The sequence below is a fragment of the Cupressus sempervirens genome, chromosome 3, assembly GCF_028749045.1.
Source record: "Cupressus sempervirens isolate cs-2001-9-10 chromosome 3, ASM2874904v1, whole genome shotgun sequence".
NCBI classification, from domain to species: domain Eukaryota; kingdom Viridiplantae; phylum Streptophyta; class Pinopsida; order Cupressales; family Cupressaceae; genus Cupressus; species Cupressus sempervirens.
Window position 1 is genome coordinate 552,795,830 of NC_143120.1, and position 21,736 is coordinate 552,817,565.

A 21,736-nucleotide genomic window follows, 5' to 3' on the forward strand; every position below is an offset into this window, starting at 1 on the left:
TTTAGTTGGAGATATAACTCATCTATCTCCTTCTCTTTATCTTCAGCATGTTTGATTGCCATATCCCTTGTCTTTGAGTAACTTCAAGTAGTCTGATTTCATTATTTCCAATGTCCTCTTAAGAGTGTAAAGGAATGCACTGTTTATTCTATCCATTATTTCCTTCTCTTTTTCATAACCTCTAACTTCCCACATGGTTTCTTCATTGTTTTTATGGGTGTTAACAAAATGCACTAAGGCTGCGATGATCATATCATTTGATACTTTCAGCTTATCCTCCGAATTGTATGCTACAACATCATCATTTAGAAATGAAATTTCTGATTGGTCCTTCAAATGAGCTCCTATAGTAACATCATCTTGCTCTAGTTCTTGCTTGCTAGATTCATCTTCTTTTTCAGCTGCATGAACTTCATGATTTCCCGTCATCTCCAAGTGTATTGTCTCCTCAAGTATTACCTCATTGTCTCCACATAATTCATCCTCATGGAGAGACTCAGTTTCAGTCTTATGATTACCATAATGTTTGTCAATTAAAACCTCCAATTCACCAAATAAGATGCTAGCACCAATCTTACCATCATCCATAGTAGGTTCCCTCTCATAATCTTCATCATGTTGAAACTGGACCAACAAATCATCAACTAACTCACACTGATCTGCACCTTTTGAGCTGACTCGTCTTCCTTATTCTCTTCACAAGAGTGACCAAGAGACCAAGCTCGCTTGCAATTAAAACAAAGGGGCTCTTTCCTCATTTGATTCCTGTTCAAGTTTGAAGATCCCACAGCTTGTATGCCTGCTGATCTTAGCTCATTTTCAGTCATGTATTCCTTGAACTTGTCAAGCTTATGTTCAATCAATTACTCCACAACCTTGTAAGCTATGTGTAAGACCTTATTTTCCCTCCTCCATATAGCCAACAAATTGGATTGTAGTAGTTTGCATTTGTCATCATCCTCATCTAATATTAATGACATGATTGATTTAGTGCAAGATCTCACATTGTTTGGATGGCGTTTCCTAAATTCTCTCAAAAGACATTGAAACAATTGAAGAATCATTTACTCATAACCAAGATCCAACATAACAATATAAAATCTCGTTTTTGCCATAAGTTCCGAAATTTTCACCCTCTTAACAAAGGTGGGATGTTTGACATCATACAGTCCTTTTAATCTGTTCACAATCAATTGCATGACCTTCTTCAAGATGCCATCATTATATGGCGTAATTGGAGCAATAATTCTGACAATTTCACTAAAGCAAGAGGCAACTAGAAGTCTTACATCCTCATGAGGGTGCTCCATTAATATGTGTTTGAATAAGGCAATCATTGACGGTTGCAAGGCCCAATTTAGGAGTCTCCAATCAGACTGATCCACCTTCAATAGACAAAGGTCCAACTGTCCCAAATGTGATAGAAGATCATACACTAAGTTCTTGATCTTTAACTGCCATCACATGATGTACAACCTATTTCCTACTGCCTCTTCCTTCTGCAAATCCCTTAGCTGCTCATGGTTAAAAGTTTCATTGAATTCTTTTGAATAACTTCATGTTTCAGATTTTCCATGGTACCTCACCTCATTTTTGCTCCTGTTAACTGAATTCTGTGGGATCCCCTGTTTATGACTGCAAATTCAATTCTCCAACTCAAACTCTCTTCTTATTCATGATGTCTTCTGTGTGGTTATTGAACTTCGTTGCCCGTGGCCTTGATCTGATTTAAACACACAGAAACTGATGCAAGAAAAATTTTGCAATTTTGGCTAACACTACTACTTCTGTCCTGTTTAGTCCTTGCAGCACTTTCTTGTGCAATGAACAATTTCTAATTTGCAGTCTTAGAATTGGTGAATAAAAATTTAATAATCACATCTGCTAGTATCTTCAATGCTTTTTCTTTTCAATTAAAGTTCAGAATCCACATTGTCAAGTCTGCAATACGAAATTTCCTTCAATGGTAGACAGAACACAGAGCTATTCTTAGTAATTACCTGGAGACATCTGAACTTGACTCCCTGAATTCTCTATTAAAGCAATCTAAAAAATGGTTGACTTCTCAACTCTACAGAATGACGAGAACTGCTCTTGCTCACACTGATTAATTGTATTAGGAAATATTGAAGATTCCAGAAACTGAAACTCTGCTCCTCACCTAGGCTTGCATTATTCAATCCTCAATACACATAATGTCTACAGTTTTTCAGATGTAAAGAAAACACTTCTGAATTTATTAAAAATCCTTTCCAGCTTCGACTTTGCTCCAGAACACCTGGGACAGTTCACAACTGCTGCAACAAGGAGATTCTCTGGCTTCGAACACTCACTAAGTGAGCCAATTCCAAACAACTTAACTACTGTGATAGTAGAGTTGGTCTTTTCACTACTGTTATCCTCGACACTCCCACTTTAAAATAGCCTCTGTCAATGCCTCCTACACACAAAATGATCCTTCGAAGATCTAAAAAGGCGGCAATGAATAATTGTTGGCAAGTGACGTCTAAACTAGAGGATTATTAATCTTCAGTTTTTTTAGAGTATTAAGAGCTTCCACCAAATTTTTGGTGCCACTAATTAAATGTCCCCCAAAATTTATAATCGAGACCCCACTCAATGGTGAATAACGCAGTCTTCAAGCGCACAGGACTTTGGCAATTGTTTCTTCAACAACCGTAGATATTTAATCCTGATCCTTGATAACAGTCAATTTGCAGGCTGAAAAGAAACTCTTCATTCGTATACACAATCTACTACACAGGCAACTCTATTCCAAGAGTTATGAATCATGATGCAGTTCCAATCAATGCAACAAATTATTATTTTCACCAATGCGAGAAAGCTATGTTGTGAAGCGAGCGAGTTCCATCATTCCTCTCGTTACCATCCAAATACACAATCAAAGCAGACTCAGAATTCCCTAATTGCTTCACCGGTATGTATTGGCACCGAACGGACTTGTTTACTCTCACTACAAATATCAAAGGATTGTAGCAAGAACTTTAATAGTCGATCACCGGTCTATATCAGTCCATTGCGGAAACCATGCTATTGTCTTCAAAATCGTTGTGACAACAGTTCCATGCGGCTAACTGCTCCAAAGATTATTCACGCAACCACGATAAATTTATGAAAGATAGTATTGACACCTTTCGTAGACAAATCTGAAGTAGCTCACGTGGTGCCAAGAGTATATTATTACTCTCAGTTGAGAAACAACAAAGGTCTAGATATTCCCATATTCGACCAAATTCTTGGTCACTAGTGAGTTGTAATATTAACTCTGCGCTGCCTCCAACAAACTCCCCATGAACTTCAACAACTCCCCTCCTTGTCTCAACAACTCCCCTCCTTGTCATTACACACACTATTGACAATTGCTTCCAGAGATAGCCACGTATGTTGGAATTTTATGGAAATACGATTATTAAATAGTTTGCATCTAAGTACGGCAATGTTTTGCCTCTAAAAATTCATATGAGAACAGCGAAATGGCAGCTAATATGTCATCACCAAAGAAAAATAGAGAATGGTATTTATTGATGGTTCGTATGTCGTAACTCAAAAAACTACTTGGCTATTGATTCCATGGCTATAGCATCTTCCCACACAGGTTTGTTATCACCATATGTAACGCTTCTTCAGATGTATGTCAGACGCATTCTATTTCTTACTAGACATTGTTCATTCATCCAATATCATCAAAGAAAATTCCCTTCCATTAGAAACTTCCCATCTAGTCTTTGGATTCATTCACAACACCCATTTAGAAGCCAAAAATTAACGTCATGTTTACTCCTTAATGGCACTTTTACTAGTTGCAGTGACTTATAATTCCGACACACTCACACTACCAATTATGCTAATGTTTGAAATCCTCTTAGGCATGTGGAAACCACCTGAGCTCCTCCTAATTATGTGTCGTGGTTTGAGATTTAAAGTAATACATGATACTCTTCACTCCTAGTTTGAAAACTACGTTTTCAATTACAAAGAACCCCCTTCCTTTTGTCAGTAACCGCACAAGAACCTTACCAAATGCAATTCAAGATTCTCCACATCATTGTTTCGACTACCAAGGATGCTTCTTTCCATACCCTAGACAATATACATCCTCGAAGAATTCTATCTGATTCCAGTTCAATTTTTATGTCCAGTCTGTCTATATTTCCAAGAACTGTTTCTTCTTAGTGTTGTTTAGAAACCCAAAACTCACACATTCAATTTTCTAATGAAGTCCTTCATGATTCCAGGAAAGACCCCCTATATCGTGATTTATAAGTCTTTGGCCAAATTATTATCATGCCTCAAAAACATGCTTTGAAAATAAAAATATTTGAAGCAATCAACCTCATTAATTTTCTTTGGCCATTATTAATCCTTTTCTTCTATACCCTCCTATTGAGATAGCCTGAGGGAATATATACCATTAAATTCCAGTCTTCAAATATTCAATACTCCCAAGAATTTAATTCTGCTATTCAAAAGTTTTACTGCCTTTTTAGAATTATAGATGAAATATTTCAATGAAACCAATCTTTAAATTCCAACAATGTAATCATGCACTTTGTCGTTATTAAACCTCATAGATTGACAATATACACCGCTCTGATACCACTATAATATCCCAGTCGAATATTATACCAAATTTTTTCCTCAAACAATTTTCAAAGTATAAACATATAGCTTATGCAAATAAACCAGCAAATGCTCATTAAACTCCAAAACTCATTATTGCATTAAACATCAACAATACAATAACAATCAAGTCCAATCTTAAACACAAAAATACAAACAGATTGGAAATAAACAATAAAATGCACCTAAAAGCCCAATGTCATTATGATGTGAATCCATCACAAAGACGAATTTGGGCTACGTCCAATCCACCCAAGAAGAGCCCGAAGGTTTCCGTCCTCAAGATCCTCAACAAGAGAAAGCTAGTTTCTTCCCAAAGTTCTCCAAAGAGAAACCAGAAAATAAATCTCAAATCCAAGCCTAGCTGAAAAAGAAAGAGACTTCCTCTTTTAATGCTCAATAGTAATTCTTCAACTGCCTTTTGTCTTTTCATCTTATCCCCCTTTTGTCACTTTGGCCCACATTATAATATTAAATTGACACCTTTTTAATTATTTATATTATGTTCACATAGATCAATTTGATATTACATGAACGTGTCCTTAATTTCCTAATGTCCCAAAAAGGGGACATTACAAGTGATTTCTATTTTTAGCAGTGCAATGGAAGCACTGCAGTTAATCTTCATCAGCAGTGGACTAAGCATATTCATAGATTTCATATTTAATACGTGATTAATGAGGCTTTTAATTATGAAGGGGACTTTATTTTATTTCATGTTATAATTTGATGGTGTAAATGAGAAGCCTCTTAGTAAAAAGTATCTTCATGAAGCTATGTGCTTAAAAGTTGTTTATTTAAAAGAATTAGTTGGAAGCTTCTAATTGAGTGGTATGTTGATGAAGCAACCTTAATGAAAAGTGTTGTTAGCCGACTGGATGGTTCCGGCGATGTTTCTGTAGTCGACGGTCCGGCGATGTTCTGTAGCCGACGGTCCGGCGGTGTTTCTGTAACGGATAAAATAATTGTGGTCGACGGACTCCTTCGGGAAGGTTCGGCAGTAGTATTTATATCCCGTCCGGGATCATTGTAAATGATCATTCACTTACTATTGCGAATATTATGCTACTGTTCTGCTGTTACTTTCTGTGTGCATTCATTTACTTTACCTGTACGGTAAACATTTGGCGCCGTTGCCTTATGAATCTGGAAGGTGGGAGGAATGAAGATTAATGCCAAATCAGTTAAACAAGGATCGGAATAAGGTGAAGGGAAAAGATGGAATCCGTACTGTGCAAGAGAATTTAATTTTGGCACAGCAAGCCGAACGCCGACGGAGATTCCAAAAGATTGCCGACGGCAACCGAAGTGCGGAGGAATTGTTGGAGGAGACTCAGCAGCGGGTGGAATTGGTGGAAGAAGCACGGGAGGAGTTCTTGAATTTGTGTTCGCCGAGGGAAGAAAATTCAGACGGGAGAGCATCAACTCGCACGGCTCGCAGTGCCGACGGAGCACGAGCGTGGAGTGACCTCTTCGTCCAGGATAGACTTCCGCGGGAAACAATTTCGGAGGATCCTCCGTCTTCACCAAGGGTTGCAGCTGTCGACACCTCCGGTGTGGGAGTGCAGACTACCGGTGTGGGAGTACAAACTGCCAGTGTGGGAGTGCCGACCACTGTAGGAGTGCAGACCTCCAGAGTTATGGCGGGACCCAAAGAAAAATTACCTAAATTTGAAGGCGATGGTACAGCTGACCCTCTCCGACATTGTAAGACATGTGAGACGATCTGGCGGGCAAATGGAATCACAGATGCCGACGAATGGGCCAGGCAATTTCCGGCAACCCTACGGGGTGTTGCGATTGATTGGTTTTCGGATATGGATCCGCAGAAGCTGGATACATGGGATAACATTAAAAAGGAGTTTTTGGCGGAATTTAAACTCTTGCGGGATGATAATGAAATCGTAGAAGAAATTTTCAATACCAAGCAAGGGAAGCACGAAACGGTCCGCGTCTATGCCAAGAGATTAAAAGACTTAGTAAACAAAATGGAAAGCAAGCCAACGGACGGATTGCAGAAAAGGTGGTTTGTGGACGGCCTACGCTCGAAACTACGGAGGAAAATGAAAATTGTGCCACCGTCATCATATGCCGATGCTTACAACAGAGCCCTCGACCTTGAGAGTGCACAGAAGACAAAGAAGAAGAAAACCAGCTCCTCTGACTCTGATGATGATGAATCCGCTCAAGATGATAGCAGCGATGACGAAGGTAGTAACAAAAAGGTTCGTGCCTTACAGAAGGATATGGTTCGAATGATGAAGGAGTTTAAAAATATGCAGAAGGAGCCAAAAAGTAGTGAACTGTGGTGCACGGAATGTAAGACCGACGGTCATACTAAGGGATCATGTCCGACGAACCAATTCTGTGACATCTGTCAGATCATGGGCCATTCGACAAAGGACTGTCCCTTTAACATGAAAACAAGAGGATCTTCACAGGTGCTTCTCACACAGGAGGCTTCCCCGTCAGGAGGTAACAGAAACACCAACACAGGCGCTACATCTGGAGGATACAGAAATAATCGCCGTGGACAGAATAACAACAACAATAACAACACCGATACGAGCAGAAGCCGCATTCAGTATGATGCAAACGGACGACCAATTATTCAGTGCCGAGCATGTAACTTATGGGGGCATTTTGCGCGAGAATGTCCAACAGCAAATACACCTCACCTATTGTGCCAATGGTGCGGACCCGACGACCACGATGACTCAAAATGCCCAAAAGCCGAAGTGAACTTAATCACGGTTGGAACCAATGAAGAAGAAGTTCTGGCCATTACGCAGCAACAAGCAAAAGGATATCCGGACCCCACCGAAGAAAAAAAGAAGTTTGCGGCAGCACGGGCAGAGGTTGGTAAAATATCTCAAGCAGTAACACCTCCGACCACTGCCGCCACCTCAATAAGGAATTCCGCTGAACAAAACATAATACGCCAAATTTTGCAAACAGAGGTGCAAGTAAAGGTAAGTGATTTGCTTCTTACCATGCCCCAACTTCGATCTGCTTTTTCAAATATGACAGGGGAAGCAAGCCTTGAGAAGGAGAAGCCACCAGGAGAACCAAGTCGACGGAAAGAAAAGGAACTTGTTACGGGAGGAGAAGACTAGATGTTGTTGGCACTGACATCAGGACGGCACCCTGCAGTTGTCGAAATGGGGATACTTGGACATGTTCTCACGGACACCATAGTGGATGGAGGGTCCGGCGTGAATGTATTGCCAGAGGAAACTTGGAGGAAACTTGGACAGCCAACATTATGGCCTCCAAGTTTTCAGGTCCTAACCGCTGATCAACATGGTATTAAACCACTGGGTATTCTCATGGCACAGCCGGTAACCATTGGCACTCAGCCGTTTCTAATGGATTTCGTAGTAATTCCATTGAAAAAGAAAGGTTATGATGCCATCCTAGGCCGCGGTTGGCTTATAAAAGCAAGAGCCCGACACGACTGGAAGAAGAACACTATATCCCTTGAAAGTAAAGGCCGTCGATTCGTCATCGATTTGCATACCCAAATGGTAGGGGAAGAGGCCTTGTCATCCGATTCGGAGGGTGAGGAGGATGGAGGGAGACAGCGGATGGAACCAAATCAAGAAGGCGTTCTCCGATTGGACGGGGGAATAACGGATGACGACTTGGATTCCGTCAACGGTTTATACCACTGGCAACTGGAGGACTATGAGTTATTTCCGAGTTGTAATGTTCTGTCAATTGAGAACGAATATCCGAAGGAGTTTACTGAAGTTAAGGAGGGGGAATCACCATTGCATATTACCCCCGCTCATGCATTCGGTGAAGGAGAGCCGATCAAGTATAATGAAGCTACACTGCAAACGATGAATCTAGGGGATGGGGCAGAACCAAAGAACATCCTAGTGGGAGATAATTGGGATCCAGTACTCAAAGCCGCGGCATTTAAGATATTTCTGGACTACAAGGATGTGTTTGCATGGACATACAAGGACCTCAAAGGAGTACCGCCGGAATTATGTGTGCATCGCATTCCGCTGATGGATGGAGCTGTCCCTGTACGGAAGCGACCCTACAGGATGAATAAGAACTATGCCGCACGCGTTACGGAGGAAATCAACCGGATGCTGAACGCTAGCATTATCTTCAAAGTACAGACCAGCGAATGGGTGTCACCAATAGTCATTTCCTTAAAAAAGGATACTATTCAGATTCAGATATGCGTTGATTTCAGATGCCTGAATGCAGTAACAATCAAAGATCCTTTTCCAATTCCATTCACAGATAGCATTCTGGAGGAGGTCGCGGGACATGAAATATACTCGTTCATGGACGGGTTTTTCGGACATAATCAGATTTCTATAGCAGAGGAAGATAAGTTGAAGACGACGTTTGTTGTTGAAGATGGCGTCTATGCGTACAATCGGATGCCTTTTGCGTTGTGTAATGCACCGGCCACATTCCAACGGATTGTGCTGCATATCTTCGACAAGATGTCTGTGGGAAATTTCAAGGCCTTCTTGGATGATTGGTCAATATTCAGCGCAGAAGACGGACACCTGGCAGCACTTGGTGAATGTATGGAGAGATGTCGCAGAGCCCGGCTAGCATTGAACCCCAAGAAGTGTCGATTCATGGTTCCACATGGCAGACTGCTCGGACACATTGTCTGTAAGGAAGGATTAAAGACGGATCCCGACAAAGTGAGAGTCATTCTAGAAATGCAGCCATCCACTAATGTCACGGAGGTAAAATCTTTTCTCGGACACATTGGGTATTACCGGAGATTTATTAAAAACTTTGCCAAGGTATCCCAGCCATTAGATAAGCTCACATGCAAGAAAGAAGCATTTAGATGGGAGAAAGAGCAGGATGAGGCATTTGAAGGGCTAAAGGTACGACTGGCTACGGCACCCATCCTGGCATATCCGGATTGGAATAAAGAATTTCATGTTCATGTGGATGCCTCTAATTATGCGATCGACGCAACCCTGGCACAGACTGGTAATCACAGATTGGATCATCCAATATACTTTACCAGCCGGTTGTTATCAAAGGCCGAGCAAAACTACAGCACGACTGAAAGAGAAGCTTTGGGAATGGTTTATGCCGTACAAAAATTCCGCCATTATTTGCTTGCTACACCGTTTGTGTTTTATGTTGATCACCAGGCCCTGTTGTACCTGATTAACAAACCCGTCATCCAAGGGAGGATCAGCCGATGGTTGCTACTGTTGCAAGAATTTACTTTCAAAATCAATGTCCGGCCAGGAAAGAAACACGTCAGTGCCGACCACCTGTCACGGATCAAAACGGGGGAATCAGCGGATGGTGTGAATGACGACTTTCCTGACGCACAGCTGTTTCAGATTGGGATACTGCCGGAATGGTACAAGAGTATTGGTGAATACCTATCAACAGGACAATTTCCCACGGGGATGTCACCAAACGATAGACGCAAATTGATAATCAGGAGTCGTACATTCCAATTAATCAATGGGTTGCTCTACAAAATGGGGCCGGATCACATTCTTCGACGATGTGTGCTGGAAGAAGAGATACCGCAGGTGTTAAAAGAAGCCCATGAAGGCCCCGCAGGAGGCCACATGGGGCCTGACACCACTGCACGAAAGATATTGCTTGCAGGACTTTGGTGGCCAATGGTGTACAATGATGCACGGGAATGGGTCGTCGGATGTGACACTTGCCAACGGACTGGGAAACCGCTGAAGAAAGATTTCATGCCACTTCAACCTTCTCATGCGCAGGAACTTTTTGAACGATGGGGACTAGATTTCGTTGGACCATTGAGGGTGAGCACGACTCGACGGTGTCGCTACATCATTGTTGCAACGGAGTACCTGACCAAGTGGGTGGAGGCCCGTGCGTTACCGGATAACTCGGCCGTCAGTACCGCGAAGTTTATTTATGAACAAATCATCACAAGGTATGGAATTCCATTACAATTAACAAGTGATAGGGGAGGTCATTTCATCAATCATGTTATTCGACTGCTCACTACTCAGTTCAAGATTTATCATTCGCTGTCAAGTCCGTACTATCCAAGAGCAAACGGGCAGGCAGAAGCCACCAATAAAATTCTGGTATCCATCATCTACAAATCCTACGCGGTGGAAGGAGCGGATTAGGAAGAGAACTTACCTGCTGCTCTCTGGGCGTACCGCACGGCATACAAATTGACGACCGGGTACACACCATTCCAGTTAATGTTTGGACAAGAAGCAGTGGTCCCCGCAGAATTCATGATTCCAAGTCTTCGAATAGCGTTGGAAAACAAACTAGATGATGACGGAAGTCTACAAGAGCGATTGACTAATTTGAATAAACTGGAGGAGAAACGGTTGTTGGCACAGTGGGCAACAGAAGTGGCACAGAATAGACGCAAACTCTGGCATGACAAGCATCTGAGACATAACAGATTCCAGACATGACAATTAGTACTGAAGTATGATGGCCGTAACGAAATCAAGCCGAGCAAATTCAAAATGCAATGGATTGGACCATATCAAATCCGAGAAATTGGCGACACGGGGACAATGAAATTAGCAACCTTGGACGGACAAGAGATAACTCAGCCAGTTAACGGATCTAAGTTGAAACCATATCGTGTAAGGAAGTACTCGCCGGCGGTGAATCCTTCCGTGTCGTCAGTACAGCATTCCCTGGCGATGACGTCACTCAGAGGTACTGTTGTTGATTAATGTATCCCATTTCAAAAAAAAATAAAAATAAAAAATAAAAAATAAAAAATTTTGAAAAAAAAAAAAAAAAAAAATTTACAATGATCCCGGACGGGATATAAATACTATTGCCGAACCTTCCCGAAGGAGTCCGTCGGCCACAATTATTTTATCCGTTACAGAAACACCGCCGGACCGTCGGCTACAGAAACACCGCCGAACCGTCGGCTACAGAACATCACCGGACCGTCGGCTACAGAAACATCGCCGGAACCATCCAGTCGGCTAACAAGTGTATGGGAGAATTCAAGGGCTTTATTAAAGAGGTTTCATGACGCAATTAGAACCATCTCTTGTCTATTGCTTTTTGAGAATTGCTTGTGAGGATTTCAAAGTTGTGGTTTTCTCTTGAGGATTGATTCCTCTTGCGTTGGGAAGCAATTTTCTGTTGTTGCATAGCAAATTGGTGTTGCATTTTGAATCTGGGTCTCATATTCAATTCATTGTTAAGGTGTAATGAATTTATTTATTTATATAATCTGATTTTTTAGCACCTTCTAGATTGTTGAAGTGGCTTGAAGCGTTGGGAGTTTGGTATATATCATCTTTGTTTTGGACGCCATTGTGCCTGAATTTTGGATGTCCATCATAATCTGATTCGAGGCAGCATTGTTTACTGTCATTTGGGCACCTGAAAACTTTGCTATCAGCCAAATTGGTGTGCATATTTTGGGCGCTTATTATTGTAATACCCCAAAATTGGCAAGCTAAACCAATTTGGTGCATTTGTCTCAAAACATCAATCTATCAATGTAACAAACGGATTTTCATAATAAAATAAAAGTGATCTAGAAAGAATTTTCCTCAACTATTTATTGAAAAAAAAATATTGAATTCTTTTTTATGAGACATTAACTGTTTTCAATGAATCACTGAGATAACAAAGCTCAACTAAAATAACTATAACAATGATCAACTGTAATAACAATAACTGAAATTACTATAATAAAGTTCAACTGAAATAAGTGTAACAATGATCAACTGAAATAACTGAAATAACTATAATAACGTTCAACTGAAATAATTGTATCAATGATCAACTGCAATAACTGTAATCACTAATATAACAAAAAAAACGATTTACTATCTTTCCATGCATATAAGTAAATGCATAACAAGAAAAAGAAAAAAGAACATACAAGAAGTATCTGGTGAGTCTTTAATTGGTTGTGCAAGCCTCGGATTCCGGTAAGAGGAGAAGCATTGACTTAGGCTTAACCTCCCAACCTCGGACCATATTTATCCTCACACTATCTATTGAATAGAAAGGCCCTCCCTACCCCAGGATCAGGCTTGGGATACTTTTAGTCCAGCCATCTGAGCATTCCGATGTTTAGAATGTCTACACAATTATGGACAGACATGTCTGAATAACTGGCTCTATTGACATCAAGTGATCATAGATGGCAAATATGCCTTAAACCTTGGCCAAGGTTTTCTAATGGTCTCAATGACCCAATCACCACCGCTCGACTTGACAACAAGGGAACAATAGTATGAACAAGCATGAGCTATTAAATGAAATTAATTTAGATTTGTTATGTCATGTCTAACTTTTATTTCCATGTTATTGTAGATTCCATCTCACCTCTTCACCTTTTCCATGGCTATACAGTCGGTGAGTCCTAGGTGCTCGAAACTCAGAGCAATCGGCTCTATCCATTGATCCTCAACTGATATATGAATATTATATGTTTCCAGCTTATCACAATCTGTGATTTGAGAAATGTGATCTAAAAGACTAGCAGAATAAGTATAATTTGATTCTGACTTTCAATGGCATAAATAAAATATGATATCATTTCATGGATACTTGGCTTTTATTTATCATAAACAGCTCTATCCTAGAGAGGGTCTAACTGATGATATTTAAGCAAGATGATATGCATCATAATATAAAACTGTATCTTACTGCTGTAGTAATCGGAATGCAGTAATATCTAATAATGAAACATATTGTAATGCTTGGAATATGGACAACCACATAACTTGGTAAAATCTAGAATTAAAATGGAGTCTTGTTGAACGCTGTCAATCAGCCCCACCCTTCATAGAAGAAATCTTTAAACACAAATTCCAATGTGATTATCAATCATGTCTTCAACAAACATCAATATAAAAGGCAATTCATTGAAGGAAAATGCAATGATTTCAAATGGAATATTGCAGAGAAATCGTGTGATATCTACAAAGGTATCGGGTGATATGAAATAGAGGTCGGGTGATGAAAAAGAAGTCAGGTGATATGAAAAAGGGAGTGAGGTGATATGTTCATGCATTCCGTCTCTGTCGGCTTCATAATATAAGAAGGTATCAAAGTCTCTTTGGCTTCCAAGAAACCGTAACTCCTAAAGAAGAGACTTGGCTCTTGATCGCCAATAAAATATGCCAAATATTTCAGTTTTTAGCAAGAAAAATGAATAATTATGGAAAAAGATTTGAAGGTTGTAAATCGAAGATAATTATAATTTATATCTATCTACTTGCACGTAAATGTATTTATGAGGTGGCATCATATTATTTATAAAAATAATATTATGGTGTCACTTTTATTCCTATATCTATGTGCACGTACATAGGTATACATTATAATGATGTGGTGGAAAAATCAATCAAAAACCATTTAAGGCATGCATTATTTTTAATTTAAATAATTTTAAAAAAATTAAATGTTTATTTAATAGCTCATGCGGGTTCATTGATTGTATCCTGATGTTCAAGTCACTAGGTCCTTTCCAAAGCAATTAAAGGTCATACCTGTCAACCCGATAATTGGACTAAGCTAGTATCCCATTCCATTGATCTTGTTTAGCAATGCTTCTCCCCTTCATCTTCTCTTGCAATCACCTGTGCAATATTTCCACAATAATAACAAATTTCATAATAACATTTAATATAGATAAAGAATTTAATTATTAACCATAATTCCAAAATCAAGCAACTGCTAATCATCACATGACAAATAATGGATAACAACCATCTTCATTAAACAGTTAATACAATGGATATATTTAACTACCCTCTTCACATGATTATTAAAGAAAATCCATTCAATCTAACGGCTATAAATAACTTTAAAATTAGGTCAAAATTTGGGATGTAACAATCAATCAACAAAGTCCTAATTTACTAGGCATTTCTATTCCTAATTGACTTTACTTGATCTAAGTATCAATTGCAGAAAATCCTAAATCTGTAATAATCTCACACTTCATTTAATTCCTAGGTATCGACTTAATTTGGCTAACAAACCCTTCTAATTGAATTTAGTTAATTAAAGGACCTAGTGCATTTAATTTAATTTAATCAGCCCTTTCAGTTAAATACACATGAAAAAGGAATTAAATATATTTGATTTAATTAAATACTCTCATTTCAACAATTGAATTTAATTATTCAATTAATTGAAAATCATCAAATATGAGGACATATTTAATTAATAATTCAAATATCCTCTCAATACCTTCTCTTGTATTCAGAAATGAAAACTTTGAGTTCATGTAAAAAGAAAAGAAAATGAATCAGTCAACTAACTCTCAATTGAATCTTATTTCCTAGAAACTCTCAAAAGCTTCTCTTGAATAGAACCTTTCCATTCGAACTAAACTCTCATCTGATCTCAACCGTTCATCCGATTTGATCTTGACCATTGATCGGTTTTGAGATTCGACAAATTGGGTACTTTTGTCTCTCATTGGAGACTCTGTCGGTTTGAGTACTCACTTTTAGTGCATTCAAAGTGATTCCATTGCTAGCATTTACTTTCATAGTTTTAATTCTCATTCTTAGATTACAAATGCATACATTCGAGATTAACGTTTGCTTATCTTCTTCTTAGATTGGCTTGCACATTCATCTAGATTAACTTCATCTCTTTGCATAAGAAATCTCATAAAAACCTAGAGTAGTCTTGCATATCATTAAATCCTTCATTCTAGTTTGATCTTCTTGTCACCGAACTCTCGATTTGGGTTGCACAATTTCAAACTCCAACTAGATAGAAGGCAACAGGTCGGCATGACTGGATTCTCGGGATGAACAATCTGATGTTCATTCTTAGAGGAAACCCATCATAGAATAACTATGTTTAAGTGTGTTGCTGAGCACTGAGGCCACATTTAGCGCTCACAATTATCTCTACGTTTGGGATGCCATTATCCTTGCAATTTGCCTTTAACTTGGTGCATCAAATATGGTTGGGCATTATTTCCTAGAGGTACCTAACGCTGCATTCTAAGCGAGTATTTTACCCTATCGAGCTGCCTTTGTGTGTCACCATTAAGGGTGACTGTTGCCGCTGAATATTCAACGCCAATATTGATGTTCATTCCCTGCACAATACCCTCGCTTGGGCGTGAATACGAACAGCGGGTGCGGCTCTTGGTCTGGGCCAGCGATTGCATATTGAGGACCTGCGTTTTCCTTCAGCAGACCCTGCATTGTCAAGTGGTATGGGAGTTCTAGATGGATGCAATATCGAGCAAAGGATAATGCTTGTTCGAAGCTTCCCTGTGCTGGAAAGTTTAATGCAAAAAACAACCACCACTAGGTCCCTATCCTCTCGAACAAGCTTTATCTTGTAGCCTCTGCCCAACATGGGTTAAAAATCAGTAGTCTCCTTATGATACGAAATTGTGAATATTGTGTTGAAAAGTCATCAACAGAGCAAACAGATAACGGTAGTAAATATAACCAGTAGAGTATAAAGGAGGAAACAGCAATAAAAGACGTTTGCCTGATTATTGTTGTGGCCCATTGCGGGAGCTGCACAAAACACCACCCGCGCTTCCGCTAATGCACTGGCGTTCGCCCTGCTGCTGCTGCCGGGCCCTTCCCCATCGCTGCACTTCACACTGAATTTGAATTTGGAAAGGCACGGACTTATTCTCATGGTCGCACTTTACTTGCCTCCACTAATCAGACATTAAACCATCCTCCCCGGCATTTACTAGCGTAAAAGATAAGTGGATTTTTCCAAAAGACCAAATCGATAACGTCCACAAGCTCCAAGTGGTGCCTGGATGAGCACCCATAACACCCGTTTCTTCTACTACCATGGATGCAGCGGCTAGTTTAAACAAGAGACGCAACGTCAAAGTTCCTGCGTATAATGCTTTTAGATTCAAATGAAAAAATATTTGGAAGTATAAAAATAGATAATTAATAATGAAAATTATATATTTATTTATATGGATTGATTATTACTATTAAATTAAATGTAATCTTAAATACGTTCAATAAGTGAATTTTGATAAATGAATTTTTTGTTCAAGAAATTAGTGTGAGCACATTAGATTTTTCATACAAGATACTTTTAAAAATGTTAGAAATGTTTCTAAGAAGATATTTATTTACATAGTAAGAATTCGATTTTAGGTTTGGGAATAGCCAATCTATCTTGATGAAAAAGGCCATCCATGGAACTTCATTTGACAAAAACATTCTTTAATGACTCTCTTTTGTGACCAATTCTAATTCATATGATTTTGGAATATGGTTGACTATTATATAGATAGTTTTTCCTACATTAGATGATCAAAAAAATAGTAGTATTATAAATTAAATTAATATTACTTATTTACTATAATTATTTAATTTAACAATCAAATTATCAAAACTTATTTTATAACTATATCACACAAATAAATTGATTTTAATACATTTCTGAAATGTTAATAATTTTTACTTTATCAATTATAAAGTTATTTTATTTAACATTCTTTAAATTACCCTCTAGACAGAATTTAAAAAATGATAGTTAAAAATATTATTTGATGTGGCTCTGGAGATGTATTTATACATATGAATACAGGACTGAGCCGTAATGGCGGCTGGATTATTCGCGATCAGCATTCTATTCATAGATTAAAAGTGCGTTGAGTTTTAAAATGTATGCTTGTCCTTTTCAACCTCACCGACTTAGACAAATTGTAATTAATACGGAACAACGATTTCATTTATTAAGATTGGCAGACATAAATGATATTTAGTGGTGTTTAAAGTGATGTGATATATTTTTTGAATTAAAGTTGTAGAATTTGATTTTTTTCATTGCAATTTTTTGAAATGACCAATAGAACTGTAGATAATTTGTATTATTAAATTCTGATAAATATATAGAAATTCTCAAACTATATCATATGCAACTAAGTTTAAAATTTTTGAAATTTGATTGGACAAAAAGAAATATAATTGCATTAAACGAAAACAATAGTTATATGCCGAAGGCAGGAACTAAAAATTAACAGTGTATTTTAAGAAGTAGGGCAATGGCACGACAGATTCTTATTCTGCGCTAGAAAAATTATAGACTAAAATTTAAATAGAAAAGGAAGATGTTCAAAATTTGATTGGTAATTGGATTACAATGATAGATTCATGTCTATAATAGTTTAGTACTTATCATTAGTTTTTATTTAGGGTACTTTCCCATGGTAGAATAGTGTCGTTGCAAATTTTTGGTGGGTTATCTTAGGTACCACTTCTATAACTATGATTCCTTTGATTATGTCTTATGTCTAAGCCTTTTTTATGGGTTTGTTGAAGGCTTCTGCCATCATTATAAATAGAAAAGGCAAAATTGGATCTCATTGTCTTAGCCCTCTTATTATGTTGAAGAATCCTTCAAGTGTTATGTTTATAAGTAGGGAGATTTTAAGGGAGGATATACAATTGAAAATTAGATTGATCCATTATTTTGAAAAGCCAAATGCTTCCATGGTTTTGCATAAAAATCTCCAGTCCACTTTTTCATATGCTTTATGGATGTCTAATTTTATAATCATACATGGATCTTTATGAATTTGAGATGAGTGGGTTAATTCTTGGATAGTGATTATACCATTGTTAGTGAACAAATTGTCTTCCAAAGAAATATATACAAATTGACCTTAAAACACCCAAACAAGAAGAATTAGTAAGCACTAACAGTTGGGTTGCTTCGTTGTTGAAAAATTTAAGTGCCCTCTAAATTTATTTCGATACAACTCCTCGTGTAAGATTTACAATGATTCGACTACACTATGATTGATTATGCTTTTAACTTGAAAGTAAGAAAGGATTACAAACATTTATCTGTAAACATTATATAGATGCAAAGGGACTAATGAATTGAAAGGAAGTAGAAAATAAATGACACAAAGTCCATTTATCCAATCATTACAGAAATAACGCAGAGAGAAAGACAGACTAGTCTTTCCAAATGCACGAAAAAACTAGAGTACTAAGTCCAAAAGATGATCGTGATGACGATCATATGTAATATATACACATTTAGAGAAAACTAATATCACTCAAAGATAAATATTGATCAGAAAACAAACATTTAAACTCAAAGTTTTAATATACTAATATTTACCCTCTCTGGACACAACAAAATAACCAAGATTTTGTTGTTCCTGTACAACAATCACTATCTGAAAATAAAGTCTCCCCCTTTTCTTTGCATCATAATTAGAATGAAAACTTAAATAGATAGATAGATAGATAAAATTTTAATGTCCACGAGGCTAAAAATAGCCTATGGGACAGCAAGACAACTCAAGCAGACTTAAGTAACAATGTTCGTTGCTTGTGTAGAATGATGATGAGTCCACCCAATTGCTCAATGTACTCTTCATTGAATAGGTTATGCCAAGAACTGTCACATATAGTGTCCGCAAATTTATCTCTACTACTCTTGTAGGCTTCACATTCTAAAATAAAGTGTTGTTCAGTTTCCACTTTCCCAGAATTGTAGAATCTGCAAATTCTTTCTTCCCAAGCCTCCTTTGGCCTCTTCCAACGTTCGGTCTCACAACGACATTGGTGAGAGTTGGTTCTCAGCTGAGCAATAAGAATTTTAGCCCTCTAAGAAATGTTGGCTCCTATGTATGCTTTTTTGGAGTTGATCACAAGCGGGGTTGAACTCATTTATATTATATAATTTCTTCCTTCCGATCTCACTTCTCTAATTTCTCTTGTAGAATTTCTCCATGACAAAGACCTTTATTTCTTTATTATTTGTGGGGCACATATTGAATTGAATATTCCATTTACTCATCCATTTGATGCTTTGTTGCATCCATGTCCTTTTTCGCTGACATAGTGTGTCACTAAAGACCACTTTAGGCCATCTATCCTCTTCCATTTTTTCGATTCTTTTTAGATAACTTAGAAGGCGAACCATAGCAATTGCCTCAATAGAAAACCCCCTCTTCATAGCCCAAAGTTTTTAGAAAAGACAATCTCCAAAAAATTAGAACCCTTATCCCTATACTCTTTCATCTATTTAACACTTGACCATTCTTGTAACTTTACGATTCTTGGAATCACCCTCTTTAATCACTCTTCGATGATAGTTTATTTTAATCCCCTTGAATCCTAATCTTTTAATCTAAAATGATTTCACGTGTTTTAACGATATCCTTCATTATTGGGATTCAAAACTAAGGACTCCACAAAGTTTGCAACCATCTTTCATGCCTCATCGTGGAAGGGGTATAAACTATATTATTAATGAGGTAGCAAGATCAAGACCAGGTGCCTACACGTGGCTAAGATAATATTAACACATGTCATTCCTTAGTATCACCATTTGGAGATGACTTTGAGGCATGGACTCAATCCTCTTCATTTGTCTTGGGAAATGCCTTTATCACCAATTATTAGTGGTCTATAACCTACATCCTTTATTCATGGTTGCAGGCATATGGTGTTAGCTAGTTTCGAGCACTGTGTTAAATGTTTGATGTATACTCCTTGTGCCATGTCAAAGACCAGGGTATAGGATCGTAGATGTAAAGTTCTATCCTGACTTATGTGTGCATCCATGCCTTGATCATTTAAGTCCCTTGATTAATTGTGATTTATTGAACAAATCGGAGACATTCTGTCAAACAAATTGATGACATCCTCGCTATCTTGCTGAGTATTTGCCCAACAATCTTATGTTTTAAGTTAATAACTTTGTGAGGTTGTTATCCTAGTCCTGCGAGCATCATTCATTGACTTGGCATCCCATGTTACATGGAATCATTGAGGTCGAGGTGTGCCCATGCTCTAAGATAAACTAGGAACTAGTCAAGATTCAATGCAGATAGACGTGGTTGCTCCTCGTGATACCTCTAGGCTTTATCGGGTAGCACAAGGTATCCACTTTGCATGAACCAATTCATCTTTACTACCGCAAATGTGTCAAGAGAATGTGGAAGGTGTCATCATTATGCACGATTTCACTATTTTGTGAGGAATCAATAATGTGGACCTGTGCATGACTCCTTCTGAACGAACCATAAATATTTGGATTGCACACTTCCAATGCGATGGCTTCTCAACCTAGGAAGTGGACTTTCCTATATGAGTGTGTCGACATTCATTAAAGGCCGAAGGGACATTACGAGAACACATCACCTTTTCCCCTTGAAGGCTTCTGCAGAGTCTCAACCATTCGATGCATGAGTGTATCACTATGATCAACTCGAGATCCTCGACCATCGCCAACTGCCTTTGAGATGTTTGCACCTTCATTTCACACTGTAGATGTGAGTATTGAAAATTAAAACTATAAAGAAACATGGTGACAACAGATAACAAAATTATTTCATTGATCTGGCTGCGCACAAACAACCAATTACATAACCTCTATAAATAGAGGACTTCCAGTTGTTTAGAGCTTACATGTGGATCATCTAATGTGACAGCTCTAACACTTTACTTAACAACTTTGCCATGTGTTTGGAGACAAATTCAATTGTGCATACATGTGGTGGAGTTAACTACAGTCCTACAAAACTGATGGCTAGAGAATAGGGAGCAGCAGTCAACTGTTAAACAGAATAGCAAATTTGGTGCAACAAACTAGTGACTTATTCCAACATTTTCCCTTAATTTCTACCACTAAAGACTCTTTCAGTAGGAGAAATTACAATAAGAAATTTAAACATGATAGGTCCTGTCATTAAGCCTTTTGAGGTACCCATTTACAACGTAGAAATTTTTTTGTTTCCCCTATCACTATCACTATGAAAAATTCATTTTTCTTGTTAAGTGGTTTTAGCTTACCACAAACTCTTCGGAAAAAAAATGCTTTAGGATCTTTCACCCAAACAAGTGGTTTTGGTTTACCACAAACCCTTCAAGACTTTTAGGTTTTTCACCTAAATAAGTGGTTTTGGCTTACCACAAACCATTCAATAGATTTACTTAAACAAGTGGTTTTGGATTACCACAAACCCTTCAAACTTCACAAAATCATTGATTCAATGATAGGGAAACCAACTCTAAACTTTTCTCTTGCATACTAATATTGAGTCCATATGAAAAAAATTCATCTACCGAGTCACATGGGTACCCAACCGCTGTGCTCGCTAGTTCTC

At 38.1% G+C, this 21,736-nt stretch overlaps 1 protein-coding gene across 7 annotated transcripts in view; it reads right to left on the reverse strand.

Moving 5' to 3' along the window:
- The window catches only part of HDA14 (histone deacetylase 14), a 257,848-nt gene extending 241,343 nt beyond the window's left edge, over positions 1–16,505 (reverse strand). For 3 of the 7 annotated variants that reach the window (XM_089820869.1, XM_089820866.1, XM_089820868.1), the window contains exon 1: positions 16,117–16,420. In XM_089820869.1, the coding sequence (XP_089676995.1) occupies positions 16,117–16,272 (156 nt within the window). In that variant the 5' untranslated portion in view covers positions 16,273–16,420. Of the gene's footprint in view, positions 1–12,520; positions 12,659–16,116 lie in introns of those variants that run through there. The other 4 variants (XM_089820867.1, XM_089820870.1, XM_089820865.1 and 1 more) reach the window with 4 other exon arrangements.
- Between the last annotated feature and the right edge of the window lie 5,231 nt (positions 16,506–21,736).